Source organism: Mus musculus, chromosome 9, assembly GCF_000001635.26.
Source record: "Mus musculus strain C57BL/6J chromosome 9, GRCm38.p6 C57BL/6J".
NCBI classification, from domain to species: domain Eukaryota; kingdom Metazoa; phylum Chordata; class Mammalia; order Rodentia; family Muridae; genus Mus; species Mus musculus.
Genome location: NC_000075.6, coordinates 98,984,439 through 99,010,941, shown reverse-complemented (window position 1 = coordinate 99,010,941; position 26,503 = coordinate 98,984,439). Strand labels below are relative to the sequence as shown.

The 26,503-nt window shown below is 43.7% G+C and overlaps 2 protein-coding genes across 3 annotated transcripts in view; one reads left to right on the top strand and one right to left on the bottom strand.

Moving 5' to 3' along the window:
- Positions 1-3,977, top strand: part of Gm1123 (predicted gene 1123) — a 28,726-nt gene extending 24,749 nt beyond the window's left edge. The window contains exons 7-8 of the mRNA NM_001080776.1: positions 1,511-1,715; positions 3,876-3,977. Coding sequence (NP_001074245.1) covers positions 1,511-1,715; positions 3,876-3,880 — 210 coding nt within the window. The 3' untranslated portion in view covers positions 3,881-3,977. The remainder of the gene's footprint in view (positions 1-1,510; positions 1,716-3,875) is intronic.
- A 4,945-nt stretch (positions 3,978-8,922) lies between these two features.
- Positions 8,923-24,569, bottom strand: Faim (Fas apoptotic inhibitory molecule). Of its 2 annotated transcripts, NM_001122851.1 has the most exons (6): positions 24,430-24,569; positions 19,971-20,027; positions 18,709-18,841; positions 18,201-18,429; positions 11,926-11,975; positions 8,923-9,387 (listed from the first exon to the last, which is right to left on the bottom strand). In NM_001122851.1, exons 2-6 carry the CDS (start codon positions 20,012-20,014, stop codon positions 9,238-9,240), a joined length of 606 nt encoding a protein of 201 aa, NP_001116323.1. In that variant the 5' UTR covers positions 20,015-20,027; positions 24,430-24,569; the 3' UTR covers positions 8,923-9,237. The 2 variants fall into 2 exon arrangements, with proteins under 2 accessions (NP_001116323.1, NP_035940.3); NM_011810.3 differs by lacking the exon at positions 19,971-20,027.
- Between the last annotated feature and the right edge of the window lie 1,934 nt (positions 24,570-26,503).

Below are 26,503 nucleotides of genomic sequence, written 5' to 3'. Positions count from 1 at the left end.
GCTCACTCTCACTAGGCAGGTGTGGCATCGCAGCCTGAAGCCCCACGGCCCAGGCCTGTGGACATGGATAGAATGACCTGTGACTTCAGAGGAAGGGTCATCAGATGTCTGGAAGGTTTCAGAGGACAAGAGGATGCTGTGGACATTTAGAAAATGTGGTCTTGAACATGTGTAACAGGAGACAAGGAACAAGAGGGGTGTGCTGAGCAGGCTGGGCCGCAAGGGTGTGTGTGTGGAGTGTGTGTTCTAGGTCCTGTATATTTGTCATGTCAAGCTTCAGCCTCCCTAGTGACTGTCCTTGTTCTTACTTGATTTATTACTAAACCCTCTGAGGCAGCTGCGACACAGGAACATCCATGAATGAACACGTGTGTGAACCTGTCCAGTCCCACCGACCCCGTCTCTAGTACAGGACTATGGTATTTAATTATGTTAGAAGTTATTTAATCACACTGAAACCTGGCTGTCCATTCATAATGGGAGTATGGAGGCCAAAGGTTTGGCTCAGCACTTAAGAGCACGGGGCTGCTTTCCCAGAGGACCCAGCGGTATGGCTTCTCTCAACTGTCTGTCACTCCGACTCCTGGTGGCCCGGCACTCTTCCCGGCCGGCCCCCGAGTGCTGGGGTTATAGGTGAACGCCACCACACCTGAGCCAGCCTAAATATGATTTAAAACAATAATAAAAACAACAAAGCTTTAAAATAGTAATAATAATAGAGGTACAGGGACTGCATCCCAGGTCCACATGGACCCAGTTCTAGCTCATCATTCTGTGTTTTTATTAGTGTGGGTTTTTGTATAACAACTCCCTCCCTCCCTCCCTCCCTCTCTCCCTCCCTCCCTCCCTCCCTCCCTCTGTATATAATGAAGTATGTGTGGGGCAGATGTGTGTGTATGCGCAGCGTATGTGTGTGGGCATGCCTTTATCTGTGGAAACTGAAGGATGAGGTTAGGTGTCACCCGCCCTCTTTCTCCATCATGTGTTTTGAAATATGGTCTCTCACTGAAACTGGGGCTCACTGATGGCTAGACTGAGTGGCCAGCAAGTGCCTGGGGTTGCCCGCCCTCCAACCCCTTATTCTAGTGGTGGGCTTCATGTCTGTGAAATCATGTCTGCCTCTTCCATTGGCTCTCAGGGCCCTAACTCGGGTCTCTGTCATCTGAGCCAGCTCACCAGCTCTCTTTACTTTCTCTTTCATTTCTATTTCTTAAAAAAAAAAAAAAAAGTTTTATGGTAACATGGTATATGCATAGCATTACTGAAAGTTTTTTTTTAGATTTATTTTTTATTACATTTGAGTCTCTTGAACTGCATGCGTGTCTAGTGTCTGTGGAGGTCAGAGGGGATATTAAATCCCATGGAATCTGAAAGTTACGCTGTGAACTGCTTTGTGGGTGTTGCAACCTGATCTTGGGTCCCCTGATGAGAGCTACATGCTTCTAACCACAGAGCCACTTCTTCAGCCCACGTTTGTTTATGTTCTCTTTCTGCTTCTTTTAAATTTTAGTTTATTGTATATTTAGCAGACAAGATTTACGACAACTTCTATCAAGATATGAAAGGACGTGTGCAATTTACAAGTAATGACATCAGGTCTGGTGAGGCATCTATAAATATAACTGATGCTCGGCTCTCTGACGCTGGCACCTATCAGTGTGGAGTGTCCCATGCCTTTGGTACTGCCAAGGGGACCATTCAGCTGACAGTTGTTGGTAAGTTACTGTAGTGGGTAGAGAGTGCGCCTTCTCAGTAACAGGGTGAAATGTCACAGTGCTGAAGTCACAGAACTTACATAAAACAAACGGTGTTTTACAGTAATAATGGGATCTGTTCATTTTCACTGCGCTAGGAGTAAAACCTGGGCCTCATGCTTGCTAGGAAAGAGCTCTGTCCCTAGTCCTAGCATTATGTCACCTTCTGAAGTATTTCTAAGGTCCTCACATAGCTTAAAACGTAAAGCTATCACATGCATTTAGATCAGAGAAAAACAGGAAGTGACTAACTTCTTTGCAAAGTTCATGATGATTTTCAATATAAATGAAATTGTATTGTGTGAGAAAGAACCCGAGCTGCACCGTGCACTGCGGCTGTCGTCCTTGTCTTCTGACTTGCCCTGAGAATTAAATCGATTTCATCGCCCCAGTCTACTCTGTGGGTACCGAAACAGAGAGTATAAAAAGCTTTCACCGTGGCCACGCCTGTCGGAGTCATCCCTCCGGAGATGTGAGGGAGCGCTCTGAGCTTGCGTTTTCATGGATCGAGACAAATGTGGTCTCTGTGGTGAAGAGCTGGGTGTTTAGAATACTGGGGCTGGAACAGAGGACGAAAACCGACGGGTCGGAGAAGCCAGTGGGTATCAGGCAGTGATGTTACAGCCCTCGTGTCGCTGTTTTCATTTTTAAAATGGAGGATGGGGTGGGCTGGGAAGTGCACAGCTCTCGCTGATGGCCAGGAGGACAATAGGACTGCTTTATGATCGTCAGGCTGCAAAGTTTCCTCTCTGTGGACCAGTGCCCAAGTTCAGAAATCGGAAAGGTGACAGCTCGAAGTACACTGGACCTTCTTCCTGTAGCTAACTTGATGCAGGCGGATGGTGACAAGTGCTCTGTTATGTCAGTTTTAAGATCCCTTTTTTGAGACCTAGGGTCTCATGATTTGGAAGATTGTTGAGGACACGTGTTTAGTAGGAATTTCTGATTGGTACAACCCTAGATGTAGACAATCAGGGCCCCTCCCATATCCGCAGGCCTACTATGGCACCTCCCACATACACAGGCCAATGTTCCCTGTTCCTTTTTGGATGAACCTTATTTTATGGATTCATCCAGGGGAGAGGTGAAGAAGAGTCCCACGTGGAACTCGAGAGTTTTCTGAATGCTGTACCCCTCTAGAGCAGGAGTGTCTGCACAGAGCTAGGTAGGAGAAAGCACACTGTGCTGGTCACAGGCAGTATGGCGGTGGGAGGTTGGGGGAGGAGGGTTATGGTGTCTTCTGCGAGCAGCAGCAATGAGTGCAGACTCTAGTCAAAGGTACTCTGTCTGGCCTGAGTGCTGCCAGGTAAAAATATCTCCTACAGTGTGGAATAAGTGAGCAGAATGAGCGACCATAGTTCTCAGTCTCACTGCTCCAAGCACTTCTTGGCACTCCTCAGTACATTTAGTGCCATTTCTCTTATCAGTTTCTACTTCATGTGTTTACTTATGCATATATGTGTGTATGTATTCTTATTACAGTTGTGTGTGCTCAAGTACCATGGCATATGCTGGAGGTCATAAAAGAACAGATAGTTGATTTGTCCTTCCATTTGTGTCCCAGGGATCAAATTCAGGGTGTATTGATGGTCAACAAATGCTTTATCCACTGAGCCATCTCAGCGGTCCCATTTGTGTTTTCTAATAAGGACAGTGTACATTCTTTAAATTATTTCAAGATTTGTTTTGTGTGTTTCCCTGCATGTATGTGTGTCTGCACCACAGGCATGTCAGATGCTCTCAGAGGTCAGGAGAGGGTGCCAAGCGCCCTGCAACTAGCATTAAGGTTGAGCCTTCATATGGACACTGGGACTCAAACCTGGGTCCTCTCTGGGGTAATAAGTGTTTTTAATCACTGAGAGATCTCTCAAGCCCCAAGGGTCGTATACACTCTTAACTGTGCTATTGATATATTTTTAAGGGTCTCATTTTGTAGCCCTCGCTGATCTTGAACTTAGGCTCCCTCTGCCTTTCCTCCTAAATGTTTGGATTAGGTGTTTGTATTTGTAAGTGGTTTGCATTGTTGAGGCTTTAAAATATATTTCTAATTTCATTAGCATATGTAAATTTTGCACTACTATACACAGTTGCTTTTCCTAAGCAGATGCCTTTTTTTTTCAGGCTGATCATCTGCCCCAGAGGTTACATCAATTGAACTTTTAATTAAGTTCTGCTGATTCCTTGCTCCTGTATCTTCAGTGAAATGTGCCTTGTGCTCCCACACGTCATCAACCTAAAAAGAAGTCCTTAGTGAGGATAAACTAGTGTTTCATAATTTTGTTTCCTTTTTCTCTTTCTTCAGTTCCTTCTGTATTCAAGGGGTTAAGGAACCCGGGGCAATTATCTTGGAGACGTAATTTTTCTGGATATCAATCAATAAAAGCAAATATGATTTGAATTTTGAGTCTTAGAAAAAAAAACCAAAACAAAACTAAGTCCTTCAAACAATATTGCTTTGACTCCATTTCCATGTTCTCTGGATGCGAGGTGCACTGCAGAGCCAAAGAAAACAACTGCAGTGTGCTCACTCTTTGTCCTGTTTGGAGTTCATCACAGCAGTGGCTCTCCAGAGTTGGGTTCTTGCAAATTCAGCGCCTGCAACTCCTCCCCCTGGGTGCTGACGGTTTCATGCTAATGTGTATATTCTAATTTATTGGTGTGAGTATATGTAGTGAAAATTCTGGAAGTTTGGTTTTTCTAAAAGCCACAGGAATAGTACAAACACGGTTTCGTTTCAATCTCAGGTGTGGGGATGTGGGGGTGCTTCGCAGCAGCTGACTGTGATCTGCCTCATGCTCTAGTAGAGGCATGGGTTAGTCAGGTGCAGATAGTTTCTGTGATTGTGTGATGTTTGGAATCCTGGGAATTTTTCAGAAGGTATATAACTGATAGGTCATTCAGGGAGGTTGGTTGCGGTTAGTTAGTAGTCATGCTCAAAGAAGAAACAAGAAGAGATTCAAAGATCTCTATCTATTCTCCCTCTCCCTCCTCTTTCCTTCTATCTCTCTTATTTAGTGATGGGGGGTAAAACCAAAGGGGATAAAGGGTGGGAAAAAGAAGAATCCACAAAGTAGCAAAGACTGGCTGAAAGTACCTATTTGTGTTGAGTGGTGCATGTGTATGTATGTGTACACATATGCTGTGGAGACCCAAATTTGAGATTCTTCAATCATTTCCCTCTTTATTTTATTGAGTCAGGGTCTTTCAACTGAACCCAGAGTTCACATATTGGCTGGTCTTTCACCAGGCTAGGGTTTAGATAGTTCACAATTGCCTGCAGTGTCAGCTATGGGGGATTCAGTGTCCTTTTCTGGCCTCCAAAGGGGCTCTGGCTTACACACACAGACACACACAGACACACACACACATGGAGTTAATGAGTCAGATCTTGCTGTATGTCACTCACTTAGGATAAACAACTGTTTTCCTACAGCTTGTGGCTCAAGCTCCAGAAAATTCTTCTCAGTTGTAAAGACAAAGTCTGAAATCAAAGACCACAGGGTTCCTGCTGCAGATGCCATGGAGTCTTAGTGTGTTTCTCAGTTCCATTTGCTTGAAGAATCATTTTCCATCCCTTTGCCTAAGGTAAGGTATGTTTCTTGGAGGCAGCAAAAGGATGGTTCTTGCTTTCCAATCCGATATGCTAGTCTGGGTCTCTTTATTGTTTAATTGTGATGGTAAATATTGAGTTACTGTATTAACTCCTCTTATTTTGTTACATTTTCTTAAATCTCTTTTGATTGTTCTAAAATTGCTTATATATTCCTATGTTCTCTTGCTTGTTTCCATCCTTTTTAGATCAAAGTGTTTGTCCCAGTATCCACTTTCGAGGTGGCTTAGTGGTCATACATTTCTCTAATCTGCTTTTATCAGAGATTTTTTTTTTCTTTCTGTATATTGCAACTGATAGTTTGGCTGGGTATAGTAGTCTGGATTGGCATCTGTGGTCATTCAGAAATCTCAGATAATCAGTCCAAGTCCTTCTGGTTTTTAAAGTCTTCACCGAAAAGTCAGTTGTTATTCTGATGGGCTTGTTTTTATAAGTGAGTGACTTGTAGAAACTTTTGATATCTACTGTTGTTGCTTATTCTGTGTATTCAGTGTTTTATGCAGCCATGGGAGCTTTTCTTCCTCCTGGGCCTAATGTGATATACTATCTATCTATCTATCTATCTATCTATCTATCTATCTATTCTCTTGAACCTTGATAGCCATCTTTTTCCTTAGATTTGGGGATTTTTTTCTATTATTTTGTTGAAAATACTGTCTGTACCTTTTACTTGGGTTTCTATGAGTCATAGGTTTTTCCTTTTTACAGTGTCTCAGAGTTCCTGTGTGTTCCGTTCATGTTTTGTCTTTTTTTTTGAGGGGGGTGGATTTAATATTTTCTTTGACTAGGTTATTCAATACCTTTTTTTAAAAGCTTTGATCTTCTTTTACTTGATTCATTCCATGTGTGAGACTTTCAATTGCACTTTTTATTTGGCTTACTGAATTTTTAATTTTGAGTTTTATTTTAGTCTGGCTTTTCTTCAGAATTTTTTTTTAATTCTATTTTCATATGTTGAAATTTCCCCCTTGTTTCATTCAACTGTGTTTTCAGTCTTCATTTTGGCATTTACTTATATCTTCTTCTTCGAGTTCCTTTGACATCCTTAGAGTTGCTATTTTAAAATAACTTTTTGTTATTATTTGTTTAAGTTGCTTTTCTCAGGGAATACAACTATGAGAATGCTCACTTTGGGAGATGTTTTATCTTGGTCAATCATGTAGTTTTTTTGTGATAGGATCTGTATCTGGAGTTTGGTCATTGGCTGTATTTCTTGCTATGGGCATCTGTTCCACCCTTGATGAATGGGCACTTGTATTGGTTTGCTGTTATCCTAATCTGTCAGGTTATGGACTGATTGGTGCTTGAGGTTCAGTCTTGGGGCCACTCAGTGTTTATGTGCACATGGAGTATCATCTCTGGACTTCCATCTTCTCCTGCACCCAGGCTTCCAAATGCCTAGTTCTCCTCTCTAGACTTCCCTGTCTCCAGCCCCTTGGTTTGCCAATGGAGCCTTGCCCATGGCTTTCAGGTGCCTTCCAATGGTCACTTACTTTGTTCATCTTTATTCATGCCCCACCAATTCTGCACTCGCTGTAGTACAGGCCCATCTCACTGGGGCTGTTCTCCATTTCCTCACCATCCTCCCCCAGGTTGCCAGAGCAACTGGTGTCTCGTGTTTTATAAAATAAACATCTACACACCCCAAATAGGGAGGCAGTCCATAAAGCAAAGAAAGATCCTGTCAGGTCTAGCTTGGAAAACAACAAGACTCACTTGTTTCTCATAAGATCATGGGTGAATCCCAGACAGCTGTACCTCTGACAAGTCCCATCCCAGTCAATTATTTTACCTCTTATATTAAAACAGAGGGAGTATCAACTACAATCTCATGGAAGGTCTGTGACTCTTCCCCCTCCTTCCAATAGGAAGCAGCCACAAGGCCCATTGTTTTACCACACACCTTGCTACCTGCCGAAGTGGTTGATTTTGGCGCCATGACTGTCAAGGGTCAAGGTCACTCCAAGGTGGTGATGATGTCAGGCCCAGAAGAGCTGCCTACAGCCATGCACATCAGTTCTCAAGCTTTCGCCCTCAGGAGTAGTATGACACCATAAGCTTCCTGTTTTAAACCTTCTTGCCATTCCTCTAGACTTTCCTGTCTTCAGCACCTTGGTTTGCCAATAGACTCCTGCCCTATGGTTTTAGGGTGCCATAGAGGGATTTTCTATCCTCTTACTCTTGGATCTATAAAAAAAAATTATTTTTAATTCCAAGTTTTCCTTTCCCAATGTCTGTTCCTGGAATGGCAACTCTGAGGCCCATTCCCTGACCAGCTCGTAAGCTATTTAACCCATTTAAACTATTCTCTACCTACAGTGTAGTTTGTTACCTCTCCTTCAGTCCCAGCCTGCTCACTCCTTCGCATCTCAGCTCATCGGCTATTGGCTTTTTTCTTGACAGGGGACATTTGTAAGAGATTCTCTCTATATGGATCTGTTTTATTCCTCCCCCTATAATCACAACCATCACTATGACAAAATACCCAAGGGAAACAATTTAAAAGACAGATTTATTTTAGGCCACAATTTCAGCTCAAGGCTGGCTAGTTCTCTTACCACTGGGCCATTGCTCATGGTTTCATTCCTAAGTGATAGACTGCTAAGAGAAGAGAGAGTGAGGGTGCTTTTAAAGAATGCGTTGAGTAGGCTTGTATATGCTTCAGTCATTGTGTGTGTCTGTGTGTGTGCACACAGGGGCAGTGCTGGATTCAAACACGGCCTCACTCACTCTAGGCAAGCCTTCTACCACTGAGCTACATCCCTAAACCCAGTTATAAAATTACTATTTTCAGATTGTGCAGAGCATATGTTATAGAAAAGTAAACAGTGTACAGGTATATTAATGTTTATAAGTTGTCCTTGTAACCAGCATTCAGATGAAGACAAGATTCCTTTTTTTTCTCTTTTTGCCACTTTTGGTTATTAATTTTCTCCTAATGTGGGCATTATAAAAGGATTTCTAAGACTATATACATATATAAAGGGTATTTCTTTCCTGTCTCTGAATTTATATAAAATTCATTTTTTTTTTGTTTTTTTGTTTTTTTTTCCTTTTTTTTTTTTTTTTCTCAAGACAGGGTTTCTCTGTAGCCCTGGATGTCCTGGAACTCACTCTGTAGACCATGCTGACTTCAAACTCAGAGATCCACCTGCCTCTGCCTCCCAAGTGCTCGGATTAAAGGTGTGAGTGATTTATTTTCCTTTTATGTGTATGATTCTTTTGTCCTAATGTATGTATGTGTACTGCATGCATGTCTGATATTCATGGAGGTCAAAACAGGGGGTTCGATCCCCTAGGGCTAGAATTATAGCTAGTGTGAGCTGCCACGTGAATACTGGGAATTGAACCCAGGTCCTTTGCAAGAACAGCATGCACTCCTATCTGCTGAGCCATCTCTTCAGCACCTACATTAATTCTTCTATGACATCACTGAATTTTTTTCATGCCTTCAGGCAGAAAAATGCTTCTTGTTTTCTCTGATTACATCAATTGCTTCAAATGACAGGCTAACCTAGCTGCACAGGCGCGAAACACATGAAACCAAACCCACCTCTGTGCAGGGCCAGCAGCACCATTTTATTTTACAGTGTTAACTACAGTCAAGGTTACTGTTGTGGGATGTTAGTGGTTTGGTCCACATTTTATTTTCCATTTGAATTAGAAACACTTTATATTAGTTAAAAAATACATTTTTATGAGTCCTTGTTTTTTCTTGACCATTGGAATATTACAGTTTCAAGTAACAAAAGATAAAAATAAAAACATTGCAGACTAAATCTAACAATATGTACATATTGAACCCATTTAATTACCACAGCCATCGGCGAGTCCCGAGGTCACCTCCTCGGCTCAGAACTCAGTAAGAAGGTGTCACTGAGTGAGCTCTGGGATTTCCCTGTTATCCACAATGAGGGTATGGATAATCCCTTCTTTCCTCTTTCCGCTGCTCACAGCTTTTATGTAACAGCCGTGGTTCCCAACGCTGAAGTGCGTCTCAGTCCCATCATCTACAAACTCGCCCTAGGACAGCGAAAGAGGAAGTGTCAGGGTGCAGAAAGCTTTGTCCAAGCAGTGATGTCATCTTAAAGAACCAGTCATGGGGTTGGCAAGATGGCTCTGCTCTTCCAAAGGACCCACATGGCAGCTCACAACTGTCTGTAACTCCAGTGCCAGGGGATCTGACACCCTTATACAGATATACACACAGCCAAAAGACCAATGTACATCAAGTTACTGGTCATAACATCAAACACTGCGAAATTAGAGCCTAGAGATTCCGTTTAGAGTCCCATGGTTTGCTGTAAGTTTCAAAATCCTGAGGGCTCTTAAGTTTCAGGAGAAGAAAGTTCTGTGTCCTCAGTATAGACGATGTTTGTAAAACTAAAACCAGTGACACATCAACACACATTCCTCAGTTATTCTCAACAGCTCAGCTGTCTTCATAGCAGCTGCCGGAAGTATCTTTATTATACTCACTTTATAGACACAGAAATTGAAGAGCAACATATTTAATAACTTGCTGAAGGGCCATCATGCAAAAGACAGAAGGGTTCCCACTAGAAAACCAGTTCCCTCCAGGTTTAAGGTTAATGGGCACCCAGCGTGACCACTCTGTATTAACTGTCCTGGAATTGACCAGGAACTACCCAGTTCTGATGAGGTTGGCCTTGAATTTACAGAGATCCGCCTGTCTCTGCCTCCTGAGTGCTGGGATTAAAGTAAGGCATGTGCCATCATGAGTGCTTATGACACTCTTTTTTTTTTTAGATTTATTTATTAATTATATATAAGTACACTGTAGCTGTCTTCAGACACTCCAGAAGAGGGTGTCAGATCTCATTTTGGATGGTTGTGAGCCACCATGTGGTTGCTGGGATTTGAACTTAGGACCTTCGGAAGAGCAGTCAGTGCTCTTAACCACTGAGCCATCTCTCCAGCCCTCCTTATGACACTCTTGATATACTGATTTAAATTAGGCATTAAAATTAATCCACCTTCCCCTTCCCTTTAGTGCTGTTTCTAGGAGAGGTGTAATGACATCTAAGTTTCATACTTATGGGTCATATTCTATTTCTATGGAACAGAACTAGAGATGAAAAAGCAGGAGCTTTGAGGACAGAAATGAATTGTGCCAGAAAGCAAGGGAAGCACACTCAGACTTCAACCTTGTCTTCATGGGCTGGATCTGACTCAGTGCTCGAGGCCTTGCTTAGCGTATGAGTCTCTGGGTCCTGACAGCACATCTGAGCATCAGAGAGATGGACAGAGTGAGCTAGCCAGGAGCCCACGCTCTCTAAGCAACAGCAAGCACATGGGAGGCAGAGGAAGCGCTTTCTGGGCTCTGAGCCGCTCCAGCAGATGGTCTTTAGGGGATGTGTAATGTGTGTGGCATGTCCTGGGGTACTTTGTCCTGAGCCTTGGCAGGAGCCTTTGGATAGCCCAGCAAGGGTTGCTAACACGATCCCTGCTTCTTGGCAGCTTCACACACGTTAGTGATGACACTGGGGTGAAAATCCGTGTTGCACAGGAGGGGTAGGCAGCCTGCATATGTGCACAGACGGGGGCAGGCTGAGGTAGGGAAGCTGCCCACTCTGCCCAACCGCTGTAGCTACAAGCAGGCAGTGAGGTTACAGAGGCCTGGCTTCCTGCTGGCTTCCTGCCAGTCACTAATAACAAGCCCATCATAGACGAACATTATCTTTACCCCACTTCCTAAAGCTGCGTGCACTTATAACTAAAACCCATTACTCTGTACGAATGACATCCGCAATGATTTCTAGAAACCCACCTTTTTACTGCCAGTTTTTCGGTGCTGGGGATGAAGTTGAGGGCCTCACCCGTGGGTGAGTGTGCGGCTAGTGAGCTACAGCCCTAGCTTTCATTTACTGTCTTAAAATTCTATTTCATTTTTAAAGAAATTATTTGAGAAGCAGGCATGGTGGCACACACCTTCCATTCCAGCACTCAGAAGGCAGAGGCAGGGGAATCTCTGTGAGTTCAGTCTGGTCTACCAAGCAAGTCCTAGGACAGCCTGGGCTACACAGAGGAACCTTGCCTCAAATATATAAAATGAATTTTTCTTCTTTTTAACTTTTAACTTTTAAATTTGATATGTCTGCATGCTTTGCCTGCATGTATATCTATATACCATATGTGTGCCCGGTGCCATAGAGGTGGGAAAAGGACGCTGATCACCTGGAACCAGAGCCACTAATGTTTGTAAGCCACCACGTGGGTGCTGGGACTTGAACCTGCCCTCTGCAAGAGCAACAAGTGCTCTTAACCACTGAGCCATCTCTCCAGCTGTGTGTGTGTGTGAGTTTGTGTGTGTGTGTGTGTGTGTGTGTGGTAGGGTGAAGAGGGTATGGAGGGGAGGCGGGGTCATGCCTAGCTGGGAATCTTGGGCCCTTGCACTTGCCTGCAGTTTATATGACTGCGCCTTCTCTATAGCTCTCGCCCTCCCCACCCATATACCCTTGCCTCTATATTACGTTTTAAAAAGCTCCAGGGTGAGGTATGTGTCACTGTCACATACCAGGATAAAAGAAGGCAACTTACCGCTGTCTCCATTTTCTGACCATTGCACCATACGTCCATAGTGTCTTTTTCTGTAAAAGCAACATGTATTCCAAGTTATAATTCTATATGTCAGGTTAACTTCTTTTGTAAAATTGGGTACACTATAAACTACAATTACATTTTAAGACTCCATACTTTCAATGTCTTTAGAACTTTCAAAATTTGAAGAAACTCTGCTTATAAATGAAACCAAAAAATTTTACTGAAATCTTTTAAGAAGGTTATAGTCTCAATCAGAATGTGATTAAAAATTTTGATTAAACAAAACAAATTCCGAAGGACAATCTTTGTAAAAGAGTTTACAAATCAGTGAGGGGATGAGGAGGCCCTTAGTCATAGAAAGCGTGGTTTAGTAAGTTCAGGTGGTCCCTGGGAATGTGATTCAGCACCAGTGACCAGTGATAACTCCTGCCTCAACACAGACAGAGCTAACTGGATGGTCACATAAACTCCTAGATGCTAGGGAGAAACAGATCACACGGGCGGGCTCTACAAGATCACTGTACATCCTCAGATAGTAGCTTGCTACCATAGTTCACAGTAGGGGGAGTCCCCAACACTGCCTGTCAACACGGGAGTACTAAGAATAAGCTGGAAGACTGTGGTGACAAGGAACCAGATGAGGAAGCAGAGAGAAAGAGTGATCTTTGTGGGCACTGGGATCCAAGGACAAAGTCAAGCCCAGGGGTCATGTCTGAGGGTCCAGCAGAAGGTGTGACTCTGGCAGGCTACCTGCTGTGGGACACAAGTCAAAGGAGCTTCCCTTCTCTCTACATCCTGAGCCAGATGGCCACCTCATTTAAACTGCAGGAAGCCTCTGAGGGCTAAATGTGACAGGGGGAAGGTAACTGGTCACCCCAGAGGCTGTCTGAATGTGATTTACACATGGTCAGAGGCAGGGAAACCCAGCTGATCACAATGTGTGGCTGAACACCCAGCACTAAGATCAGGGAGAGTGGTAGTGAGAACTGGCAGTCAGTCTATTTACTGAAATGCACACATGTTCAGACTATCTAAATTAGCTAGAAGGATTTGCTGACATGCCCATGAGGGACATGGCTAATCCAGAGTCATAAAATAAAAATAGATTATATTGGAATACAAATTTTTCAAAATTTGTACAAGTGAAAAGACCATGAATATATCTAAGCAATGTTATATAATAACAAGCCAGAACCACACTGCAAGGCTGTCCAAAAACGAAGGCCAGAATGTTCACACGCACTAGGTCTCTAACCCAGGGCTCTCAATCGTCCTAATGCTGCGACCCTCTACCATAGTTCCTCATGCTGTAGTGATACCCAATGATAAAAGTATTTTGTTGCTACTTCATGACTGTACGTATACTACTGTTATGAACAGTAATGTAAATATCTGATATGCAACCTCCAAAGAGGTTGCAACCACTGCTCTAAACCTCTCACAACTAAAATTTCCATTAGTAAGTGTTGGGATGAAGTGAGTCACTGCATCCCTGACCACATCACGGTGACATTCAGAAAGATGGATAAAGCCAATTAGTAAAGCTTCAATAAGGGGAGGGGGGAGACTCACACAGGCACACAACCCATTTAAAACAGTGAAGACTACAACATGGGAGTAAAATTGGGGACGAAAACCTTCATACATTCCGAGGGAAATGATTTCACTATATTCAAGAAAAATAGCAGCTCAGCTTAGAAGCCAAGAAATGTTTATCTCCTCAACCACAGAAACAACCCCTTAAAGATGCATTTCAGGGACCAAGATGAAACTGGGAGCTGCCGGCAGCATCCATGAGAGTAAACCCTAGGCCGCCGGGCCGGGATCTCCTGCTCTCCAGCAGAGAGGAACTAACCCAAGGATTGAAAGGGGGAAGGGGGGCTGGAGGGACAGCCCAGTGGTTGCAAGCACTGGCTGCTCTTAGAAGACTAGGGTTTGAGTCTCAGCATTTACATTGTAGCTCACAACTGTCTGTACCTCAAGGGGATCCAGTGACCTCTTCTGACCTCTGCAGGACGGCAAGCATGGGGTGCACAGACATACATGTGGGAAAAACACCAACACGCATAAAATGGAACTCAAGGGATGGAGACTATGAGGAAAATGCTGACATAAGAAAATGGAAGGATGTGCAAATGATGCACACATACTCTGCACAAGAAGGAGAAAGCCAGGCTGGGTGTGGTGGTGGCGCACGCCTTTAATTGCAGGACTCAGGAGGCAGAGGTAGATCTTTGTGAGCTCCAGGTCAGCCTAGTTTATAGAGTGAGTTCCAGGACAGACATGGCTACATGAAGAAGCCCTGTCTTGAAAAACCAAAGTAAGTTAAGTAAGTAAGTAAGTAAGAGAAGGCCAACAAGAAAACCTGAAAAAATAAGAACTGTACATAAAAATACAGTTCAAATCTGGAGCAAAAGGAAATGGGGTAATTTTGAGTAATAGATTATAAACAGAAACATCTTCCAAATTCCTTGACTATATACTGGATCAACCAACATTCACAAACATGGATTTACTATTCTAGTAAAATGACTGGCCTTCACAGAAAGAGATAAAATAAGAGCAACGAGCGTGGTTAAGGGCTTAGAGTTCTCACCACGCTTCCTGCAGATGAAGCTGTGTCTGTGTCACTCTCCCCTCTCCTGCTCTGACAGAAACAACACAGGAGAGGAGAGAGTTATTCTGGCTGTTGCTTGAGGAGACACACCTCAGAATGGCAGAGAAAGCATGGCTGTGCCATGCAGGAGCGGGAGCAGGAGCTGGAAGCAACTGTTACCCCTTGGGGGGGCCTAAAGGCAGAGTTCAGCAGAGAGCAGGCTGGCTGAGCATCCTCAAGCCCTGCTCCTGCAGGTACAACCATAACGCTATCACTATACAAGAATTCAAAATACTGTTTCCACGAGCCCTTCTTCAGGAACACTGACAGAAGATTCAGGCATCACAGTGACCAGACAGAAGCCAAAACACAATGGCTTGATTGCCTGTAAGTGAGGGCTGGCAGGAGGGGAGCAGAGCCGAGAGCAGCTGGAGGATGATGCACAAACAGCGTGAACGCTCTGTTGGTGATTATGTTCATGGTGGCAGCACTGCTAATGCTATGGAATTATTGTATATGTCTGCAATTTGGCTAGAGGCGAGTAAGTTATGTGATATTGTAATCCCATCATCCCATGTGTCCTGGGCTGGAGAGATGGCTCAGTGGTTAAGAGCACTGACTGCTTTTCCAGAGGTCCAGAGTTCCAATCCCAGCAACCACATGATGGCTCACAGCCATCTGTAATAAGGTCTGACGCCCTCTTCTGGTATGTGTCTGAAGATAGCTACAGTGTACTTACATATAATAATAATAATAAATAAATCTCTGGGCCAGAGCGAGCAGGACTGGAGTTCAATTTCCAGCAACCACATGATGGCTCACAACCATCTGTACAGCTACAGTGTACTCACATATATTAAACAAATAAACAAACAAACAAACAAACAAATCTTTAAAAAAAGGAAAAGAAAAAGAGGATTCTAAGTGGGGGAAAGGTTAGCTAAGGTTAAGTAAAACCTATACTCCTCATCTTGACCTACCAAGTATCACTATGAACTCAGAAGACACCTCAAAGAAAAGTTCTCTTAGAGGCAGGAGGATCTGGGAGTTCAAGTCCAGCCTGGTCTACATATTAAGTTCCAGGCTAGCCATGGATACACAGAGAGACTCTGTCTTAAAATACAAAACCAAACCAAACCAGCAAAGACCTGTCCCTATCCCTTCTATTTTCCTTCTTCCCTCTGTCCTATTCCAACCCTTGTTCCTTGTCTGTCTGTCTGTCTGTCTGTCTATCTATCATCCATCCATCCCCAACCTAATTTCCTTGTTTTGCTCACTGAGAATCAGCAAATGATGAGAGAATAAATACTCTTAGTATTTGGTTAGATTACATTAAAATCTTGAAGTAATTTTTTCCTCAATATCTAAATGTAGGCATAAATGTTCAAAACAGCTCCGATCATCCTGTTATGTCTGAAGGAAGGAAGCTGGAGGTGGCTGCCAAAGTCCACTAGGAATATGCCAAAGGGACTCAGGAGCCACTCTAACAAGCTCCTTGGGGGTTAAAAACAGCACATTTTTGTGTCTCACACCTGCAATCTAAGCACTTGGGAGGCAGGGGCACAAGGACAGGCAAACGTTTACAACCAGCCTGGGAGACACAGAGAACACCAGGCCAGCAGAGATGGAGCAAGGCCCGGTCTCAAAACAAATAAACACACACACACATACATAAAGCTCCCCTGTTCCCAAAAGGGGATATTTTAAGCATCAATGAAAGTGGTAATTGCAATGTACTACAGCAGATCGAATTGTTCCCATCTTAGTACTAACAATGATTTCAAATTGAAAACAAGTCAGTAGTTTGAAAGCTGGAGACTAAAGAAATAACAAAGCTAGCCTGTGCTTCCTAAATGAAATGTAGGTCTCTGCAGCCCAACAACTAGGTGACTGGGAGTGTCTTGTTAGACAAACATGTAGACAGGAAGCAAAGAAAGAAATAATTCAAGTATTACTGTTTGGCAACAGCTGGTGAATGAATAGTCAAGACATTAAGCACTAATAATTGTTGTAGTGTTTAATCCTGGTTGTCAACTTGTCTGGAGCTGGAATCAACCAGAAGGTTAGCCACAGAGCACACATGTGAACGCTCAGGTTAAGTGAAGTGCGAAGATGCATACTAAATGAGGGCAGCACCTCCCAGGGGCAGCCCCTGTTGAAAAGAAGCTTTGCTTTCAGCCTGCCTGCCTTCACTCTAGATAGGTGGTGCATCTACCCTGCTGCTGCATCTTCCCTCCCTGATATCAGAACTCAGCTTCATCAGGCTTCCACTGTGGACTGAAGACCAGCGGCTCTCCAAGGCCCCTCCGAGCCTTCAGTCCCAGGTTGATACTGCTGCTAAGACACCAGACTCATGGGATGAACTCTCTCTCTAGTGTGAGACCACCATGACTGGAATACCCAGAGCACAGCAATAAGCCAGTCAGTCTGATAAATGTGTGTGTGTGTGTGTGTGTGTGTGTGTGTGTGTGTGTGTGTGTGTATTTTCACCCTATTAGTTCTGTTCCTCTAGGGAACCCTGGCTGATACAGCTGTTAATGTTGAAGAGGAAGAGAACAATGAACACTGTGTGTGCATCAAGACACCAGCAAACTCTCAGTTGGTTTTACCAGAAAGAAAATCCAATAAAACCCAAATTTGACAGCTCTTCAGCTAGGTACCACTTTACAGAAAACATGGACGCACCACAAACCAAACTGACATTTTACACTAAGTAACTGTTTTATTTCCCTCCCCCTCCCTTCTTGTAGAAGGACACAGTCTAACTCTGTAGTCCAAGTGCCTCAGCCTTCTGGCTTCTCCTGTCTCAGTCTCTGAAGCGCTGGGACGTATGAGCCACCATGCCTGGCTTTGAGGTTTTTATGTGACTTATTATTGACAAACATTTCTCATCTAAAACCACAACAAATCCAGACAAACAAAAACCCTACTTGCTAGCACCCAGCGAGAATATGGACCGCCAAGCCATGCTCAAAGTTCCTTTTGTCTGTGCACCCTCAATGTCTGGCAGACTATCTTCCTTTTGAGAGGCGGTTAACAAACACGACCTAAATAAATGAATTATTTGATTCATTTATTTATTACACCATTTTTGTTTAGTAATATAAGAAGGAAATGGGGGCACTAGAATAACGAAAAGGTGCTCTCCTGTTTTTGTTTTTTGTTTTTTGTTTTTTTTTCAAGTTAGGACTTCTCTGTGTGGCTCTGGCTGCTTTGAACCTTGCTCTGTAGACCAGGCTTAGCCCCGCAGAGGTCCGCCTGTCTCTGCCTCCCAAGTGCTGGGACTAAAGGCATGCGCCACCACCACCTGGCTGAGAAGGTTACTTCTTAAAAGCTCACGTTCACCTGGGCTTTCAGGGCTCTGATCTCATGGAACCCTATTCCCACTATTACCTGCAGAAAAGTCTTGTCCTCTCGAGGGTTCTTAAATTTCTAACTGCTTTTTTATTTATAAAGAGAAATAGCAAACAGTCGATGCCTGGATAGATATTACTTCTTAAACCCAGGATTATAACCTTCAAATCCAACCTTATCAAACCTGACATTAAGATTCCACATGTAAAACCCAGTGGGCTAAATGAAGACCCTTTCTCTAGCCTAGGAAAGTGGCCACAGAAGTCAGGAGAGCAGGATATCACAATGGCCGGAAGGCTCTGCAGCGACAGCCCTGACTTACCCAAAACAACTCTCAGGTCCTCGCCATCCAGGCGCAGCACCCAGGTGCTGGTGGTCTTTGACCTGTTCTCCATGTACTTCTTGAGGCTCTTCCCATCAATTTCCAGCGTGTACTCGTATGCGAAGCCACTTATGGCATCTATATTGATGGTGGCTTTGGTTTTTGCAGCTCCGACAAAGAACGTTTCTTTGCCCACCAACTTGAACATCCACTCTCTTCTTATCTCTTCCTACATGATAATATATACAGTTGTAATAAGCACAGAGAAAAATTAGTATTCGATTTTAAAAACAACATAAAAAAATTCAGAGTGTTCTAATGGCAGTACTATTTATATTTTTATTACTCCTTGTCCAGGTTTCCCAGGGTAGTCATTCTAAGTTTAGATGTTAGAAGTTAAAGACTATGTATTCTGTAATAGCCATTGGATTGCTTTATATAAGCCATCTATGTAGACAAAACCAAGCGTCGCTGTCTTGTTTTTACAAAGTCACACATGGTCTCCTACCTTCCCATCCACGTACACAACCCGCTTGCCTGATGTGGTCCCATGTTCAAATTCAATCTTGTGGACTCCGTCACTTAATGCTACGTCCCAAACAGCTACGAGATCCGTCATTTTTTCCAGGCTATAGAGAGGGCTGGAGGAATAAAACAGCCATTAAAATGGGGAAAACAAAAACAAAAACAAAAACAAAAAACAAAACCAAAAAACCCCACAAAAACCAAAAAAACAAAAACAAAACAAAACAAAAAAGCCCAAAAAAACAAAACCAAAACAACCCAGTAAGAGACTGATTAATTAACCCTTCCAGCATGACAATACCAGGTTTTCAAGGGCCCTAGAACTATGAGATGGTAAAGTGATGCCCCCAGATGTCCTACTCACAGCACATGCAGCTGCTTCTCTCTCCCGGCTCTCCCCTCAAGAGGCAGCTATGCACAGGAATAGTCTAATAATCCCAAAGTCACCTAAATACTAATACAATTAAGACTGTAACAGTTAATCCCAGACAGCACTCTGGGCGGGGCTAGTCTCGTACATGGAAAGGTCAGTGAAAGCCTCTACTTTATGATCGCTTCTGCGAAAAAACAAAAGCCCCAAAATTAGCAGTGCTAATAAATATACCAGATCGATCCCAAACAAGAATTCTCCAAACTTTTCAAAACCAATGACTGGGAATTTAACAACACAACAACAACAAAGGTGTTCTAACTTGTCATTCAAACACTATCATGGAAGAAGTTTGATATTGATATAGATGATTGGCTTTGTGCAGTAATGTTTACTGAAGTAATAGGGTCATAGCTGACTGTGGCTGGCTGGTGCTCTCTGTGGACCAGTTTTGTCATTAAATCTCAGACTCCTCTCCATGAGAAGGATGCTGTCAGTCCCTTAAAGAGGAGGTACAGAGTCCCCAAAGTTTAAGCAGGGCCACACTGACAGTGTCAAGAGGAGTAGGCTGTAAATGGACACTCTGGCTCCAACACTGTTCTCTGGAATCTCCCTCTCCCTCTGTTCTAATCTCTTATGCTCTAAACCATCTGCAAGTGGTGCTAAGACTTCTGTGCTGAGAACGGTCTATGGAAGAGGATGCCGCATTTACTGCGGCCATACCCACTCATTACCATCTCCTCCAAGTCAGAAAGCAGAGCCTGCATTCTGTGATGACAGAGAATGTGTCCCCAACAGGCGCAGAACTCTCCAGGCCTATCCTAACAACCCCCAAACTTTCAAGGGCCAGCTTTATTGCAAAACAAGACATTTACCTTTCATCATCTTCAAAGATAGGACTGTCATCTCCAGACGCCATGGTTAGCGACAGTCTGCAATCCAATTAGCAGCCAGAAGAGAGAAAAGCAGAAATGCAGCAGGGAGAGGTTGGAAGCGACAAAGACAGCTACAAAGGCTTTTTTTTTTTTTAAACTTTGCGATCCTTTCATAAATTGCCCACATGTTCAATTATGTACAGGAGAAGGGCAGTCTTTTGTTTTCAGAGAGAATTGAGCATACAAATCAGCCAATCCATTTTTCTTTGTTAAATGTTTACAATGTATTTGTTCATTAAAATTTTTTTTCCTTGAGTGTCTCTGTGTAGCTCTGGCTATTCTGGAACTCACTCTGTAGACCAGGCTAGCCTCAAACTCACAGATCTGCCTGCCTCCCAAGTGCTGGGATTAAAGGCGTGCGCCATCACTGCCCGGCAAGCATTTATAATTTCTTAAAAATAGTTTGTTAAAATGGGGGCACAAATTCTAGTTTATCTTGAATATTATATCATATTAGAGCTGTCCGAGCCCAAGGGACCACCCAGTCCCAGGTGTCTTCCTGGAGCACAGGAAGCCCCAAGGGTTTGCGGCCGTGCTCCAGGGAGCACACCAAATGCTGAGACAAACAGTGAGTATGTGAAACTCCAAAGCAAACACGGGGGCAGCTTCAATATTCAGGGTGAGGTTTAAAACCCAACCCTTCTATTTCAGAAGGTTAACATAATTTAAATCATTTTCCCCCAGAGACATCGTCAAAAGAATATGCCAGCTTGTTCTGTGAGAGCAAAGTTTATTCGCTTATTTACGTCAGCCAGCAGGGCCGCAGTCCTACAGGTCTCACTCTCTCCAGCAGAGGTGCATCTAGAAGCAGAGACCAGGACCAAGCAAGGAAGGCACTGTTTCGGTGTTAGTTAAGTTTCATAAGCCAGAGGTGTGCCTGTGCTTACAGGTGTGGCAAACACTCCATGGAGAAGGCAGGCGCTAGGGAACTACTCGGAAGCATACAGATGCTAACACGCACAGGAGATGCAGGAGAGGAAGCTGCAGTGAGCAGCCTACTCCTGGCAATGCTTTTATAGATTCGTCTGTGTTTCGCCCCCAAGGCGTGCTCCAGTTTTAACACCCTCTCAATAAGTGTCTTCCCCACCTGGATGCCCAGGGATGCTTCCCTTTGCTAACAAGGAGAAACTGCCGACCCCTTCTGCTAGAAAGAATCAGGTGCCACAAATCGTTTCAAAAATATTCCAGAAGAAAGGTTTCTACGTCTAGCAACAGGATATACCCAGTGATGTACTATAACTACTGAAGGCCTTCTCGGCATATCAGAGAGGACAAAGGGATGTCACCCAAATTTTGCTATATGACTTTTAAGAGTGTTGTAGGAAGGTCACCACTCAAACCTGAGAAAGTTCATGTATTTTGTAATCTAAAGAGCTCCAAATATTCCTGAGATGCACTAAATAAAGCACGGGGCTGGAGAGATGGCTCAGTGGTTAAGAATGTGAACTGCTCTTTCAGAGAACACTAGTTCAATTCCTACCACCCAAGGCTGGCAGCTCCCAACCACCTGTAACTCCTGCAATAGGAAGTTCTGATGTCCTCTTAAGACTCTAAGGGCACGGGCACTCCAGTGCACACGCGCGCACACACACACACACACACACACACACACACACACAAAGTAAAAGCAAGTTTTTCTTAAAGATGAGACATAGGTTCCTTCATTTGAACACCTTTTTAATCCAAGCATCATAGACACTGGGTCATTGGGTTTGGTAGCACATGCCTTTGATCCTAGCATTTGTGAGGCAGAAGCAGGCAGATCTTCATGAGTTTGAGGTCAGCCTGTTCTACATAGTGAGTTCCAAGACAGCTAGAGCTACAGAGTGAGACTCTGTCTCAACAAAACAAAACACCAACAAATAAATAAATAAAATAAAAGACACAATGAGTTGAAAGGGAAGTTAAAAAAACAAGATTAGACCAGTAGTAGTGGCTCACATCTTTAATACCATCACTTGAGAGGCAGAGCCAGGTAAATCTCTGTGAGTGCCAGATTAGTCTAGTCTACAGAATAAGTTCTAGGACAGCCAGGGGCACACAGAGAAACCCAGTCTTGAAAAATCAAAAGGAATGAACAAACAACCCCCCAAACAAACAAACAAAACCCAGAAAAACAATTTGAAACTAGCAACAGATATTGATACATGCACACTTATTCACAGACTGCTTAGAAATTAGTGATGTTGTGCGCTCCAATAATTTAGAGGGCACATCTTAGGAAAAGTTATATAAAATATAATAAAATAAAAGTTAATAAAATATAAAGGAGTAAGCAACTATCTGACAATTTCTATTTATAATTGTGAGTGACAAATTGGCAAAACACAAATTCACAAGTCAATACAAAATTAGCTTCTGTGTTTGTTTATTTTTTTTTTCTGTAGATATGGTCAAATAAGAAAAAGGCTGCCTTAGTGAGAGTCCGCAAGCATTTCAGTTTTCCCTGTTCATATATCCACTGTTTTTTAAGCAAGACTTAAGATTTGTTATTATTTTTATCATTTTGTGTGTGTATGTGCACATATGCACACGCTCCTGTGCACTTGTGCACACATGCACACATGCATGTGTGAGTACAGGTACCCGTGGAGGTTATAAGAGGGTAGCAGATTCCCTGCAGCTGGAGTTGCATGTGGTTGTGAGCTTCTGCGACTCTGTTCTGCAAGAGCAGCAGGCCCCCCTAACCTCTGTCTCTCCAGCCCCCAAAGATCTATAACTCCTTTAAAAAGACGAACAAACAAACAAAAAACTATAAACCTTTTAACAGTATTCATGGCTTCTGAAAGGCGGTGAAGCACGGAATCCTGTGCCACTTTCAAGGAGAAACTTTTAAAAGTGCTTTCTACACAAGGATTAAACCTTGCTACAACCCAGTCCCACAATTTCCACAATGAAAAGTTGTAACAAAATCATTGAGCTCACCTCTGCTAGACTCTCTCCCTCATTATGGGGATAGCAAAGTAACAGAGGCCTCTTTAAGTGACACCCCATTGCTATTCCTAATCTGTTCAACTTTCCAGCAAGGCCACAGGCACAGAGTGTAAGGAATATTTTTTTCCACAAGATCCCATCTGGAAGTGTAATTCGCATCAATAAATCTCATATAACATTTAAGAACATGTTCAAAACACCTCTGCAAGGGTCCTGCTTTGGGATTCCACTACAAGTTTGTTTTTTTGTTTGTGTGTTTGACCGGAAGTTCCAACAGTCTTGTGGCTTGTGATCTTACACACTTCAAGTTCAGTACTTTCAAAGCTCATTGGAGTTGCTCTCTTGGCCCAACAGGGTTTTTTCTTAATTTACTTTGGTTGTGATCAATATAATTCATATTATACCTTGTTATTATACCTTCATATTACCACTTGTTTCACACCTGTGTTCTGACCCCACCACTCTGTCCTAAGCCTCACCATGACCTGCACAGGTCTGCTTTTAGCAGAAAACCTTATATGGAATAACAACCCCCAGATCACTAACGATGATTTTACTATATACTGTATTTCCAAAATCCATTCGGTATTTCAGAAACGGTGCTTATCTAATCTAATTATGATGACGTCACCAGACACTAACACCGCCCACAATGACATTTACATGAGCATTGGTTGCAGTACAAGGCAATTTTCAAATTTTCAGACTTGTGTTTACTCGCTGTTACAGGTGACAGATTGAATGCAACGTTAGATGGTTAAACAGCAAAACAACTCAAGTTACCTGTCCCACCATCTTCCACCTTGAGTACAGCGTAATTTCGCTGGGTTTCATTGAACCAATTCATTCTATACCTGAGACAGGTCTCCAAGTCAGCCTTTGCATGAGAAAAACAACAGAATTCTAGGAAGAGACTATAGAATCCCACTCTGCCCGCTGTAAGATAACAGGCTCCTTCATTAAGCAACTCGAGTTGAGCTTATTGCAACACTAGAGCGATTCAGGAATAAATCTGTCCCTAAAGCCAACCTCCACGAAGGAAGTAGCCACAGCCAGCAAGGATGCTGCAGTGAGCTGCTCTCAAGAGCTCCCGACCACCGAGCGAGGTTAGCTCGGCCTCCTACAACCCCTGGAGGTACGTGTAGGTAGGTACTTGTAGGTACCTCTCCGGGGTATTTGGGCCAAGGGCCGCCTGGGACGCAGTCAGGAGCGGCACCGAGACTCGGACACGTCCGAAGCCCGAGAACTCCGGACCGCGCCACGAATACTGCGCCGAGGCACCGGAGGGTCCGCAGCTTCGGGTGGCCGCCCCACACCCCTTCTTTCCGGGGCCTCTTGCCCTGAGCCCACACTGCGGCTTGCTGTCTGCCGACCGAGGCCTGGGCACCACGCATCTCGGAGCCCGCTCGGCCAGGCCGAGCTGGAAGCGCCCGCCGAAGCTGCCAGCACCGTCTCCCGCGCTCACCTGCTCCGCGCGCCGCCACCGGCTCCCGATCCCACGACGTAGTCAGCAGCTCTCGCGGCCGCGCCCACCGGGCTCCAGCACCCGCATGCCGGGCGCCCAGCCTCCTACTGCCTTCCGGGCTCAACGAGACCCCGCCCACTGCCCTACTGCGCCTGCGCGAGTGCGAGAGCCCTTTTCAGAGGCTCCGCCCACGCTCCGCGCGAAAACCAATTCCCGGTGTCCGCCTCCATAGGCCCCGCCTACCCTCCGCTTTGGGGCCAATCCTGCTCCTGCTGTGCGCCGCTCTGCGCCCTTGTGCACAGTTGAGCGCTCTGCGGTGCGCCCTGCTGCGCCGCTGCTGCCCCTAGGCCCTGTGGGTGTCACTTTCTTGTTTGTTGTGCAGGTCTGACAGCAGCTTTTGTAGCCTTCCGGATAACCCGCACCTCCGGGAGAGGCAACTCGTCCGCTGAGACCCTTTGTTCCCACTGCCCTGCCGGCCTTCCATTCTCTGCTATAAGAACGGTCATTTTAGGTGGAAGAGTCCAGCCTTTGAAACCCTCTGTACGACCACAGGGGTCGTTTGGCTGCCGAGCCTTACACCTAGCCCAGAGGTTTTTGCTCGCCTTGTCTCCCTATTTTATATATACTTCTTCCTTTAGTGAGATGTTTGAATTTCACTTACTGACAGACAAACCTTAGGGAAAGAGTATAGAGTTCAATAATATAATAGGGCGTTTAGTTATCCTGGGTGAGGTCGTGGGTTATGTAAATTATTTTTAGTGTATATAATACATATGTACAAACACACAACCACTGAATTGTCCCTAATGCTATTGTAAAGTCTCAGACAAACAGGTAAGTAAGTAATGTCGGATAGAATCTACAGTTTCATTTATATAAAGGGAACGAACCAATGAGAGATTTTTTTTAAGTCTGATAAAGATTTAATTTGGGAGTGTTTGTGCCTGTTTAGTTGATATTTAAGAGAATCTCACTACGTAATTCATAAGAGCCTCACACTTGGATTCCAGACCCTCCTGCCTCAGTCTCCCCAGTGCTTGGATCACCATGCCTATCTACCCAGCCCTCAGGAGGTTGAAACAGGAGGATTGCAAGTTCCAGGCTACCCTAAGCTTTATAACTAAGCCTTGTTTCAAAAAACTAAAGTAGTAAAATTTAATGAAGCAGAAGTTTCAGGCACGGTATCTGCAACATTAAAGAACACTGGTCTACTTAATATTCTGAAATTTCTGACTGTCATGGCAATAAATTTTTTTTAAAGAAAAGAATAGACAAATGGGAGAGAACTGGACAAAACAGATGGCAGACACATTGTACCCCTTACATAAAAGAGTTTCTATGAATAGATTTTTAAAATGCCAAATGGTGTTTTTCAATTATTGGTGAAATGTTCAAGTAGGATATTAGAAGGACAGGGAATATAAATGGTCAATTTAAAAAGACCTTTTCTGATTTCTAGCACTGAGGGAAAAAGCTTACTCTTACCATGGACTCAACCAACTGCAACTCAAAAATCTTTTGTGAGGTCTAAGAGTTGCCTAGCATACCCGAAGCCCTCAATGTAAAACTCAAACACTAAAACACACCATCAAAGACTCACTATGCACAAATACAAACATCTATAATTTAATTGTACTGAATACATGCAGACTTATTATTCCCATCTTCCTAGTCCATAAATATGATATGACTATTTATATAGCAACCGTATTACAAATAATCTAGCAATGATTAAGTATATGGGGCTGGGCATATAGGTTTTGTGCAAATGCAGGGACATTATATGTGGAATGTTAGCATTCTTGGATTTTTTTTTTTAAGTGCTGGGAATTAAGCACCGGATATCACACATGCTAGGCGGATGTTTGTTAAACCTTCGGCCCTCATCCTTAGATTTCAGTATCTACTGGGAATTTCTGGAACTGATTCTCCACAGACACCAAAGGGATGGTGACTGTATACAAACTGACTGGCTTTAATGAGAGAAATGTATTCCTCATAGTCTTGGACTCTACAAGCTCCAAATCAGGTGTTGGCAGAGTTCGTTGCTCTGTTTGAGAGGGAAAGCCTTTCT

Coding starts and splice junctions, on each gene's coding strand:
- Faim (NM_001122851.1), bottom strand. CDS start 20,014: ATGGCGTCTGGAGATGACAGTCCTATCTTTGAAGATGATGAAAG. Junction 18,842..19,970: donor ATCTTTGAAGATGATGAAAG/GTAAATGTCTTG, acceptor TTATTCCTCCAG/CCCTCTCTATAGCCTGGAAA. Junction 18,430..18,708: donor TTGTGTACGTGGATGGGAAG/GTAGGAGACCAT, acceptor ATTATCATGTAG/GAAGAGATAAGAAGAGAGTG.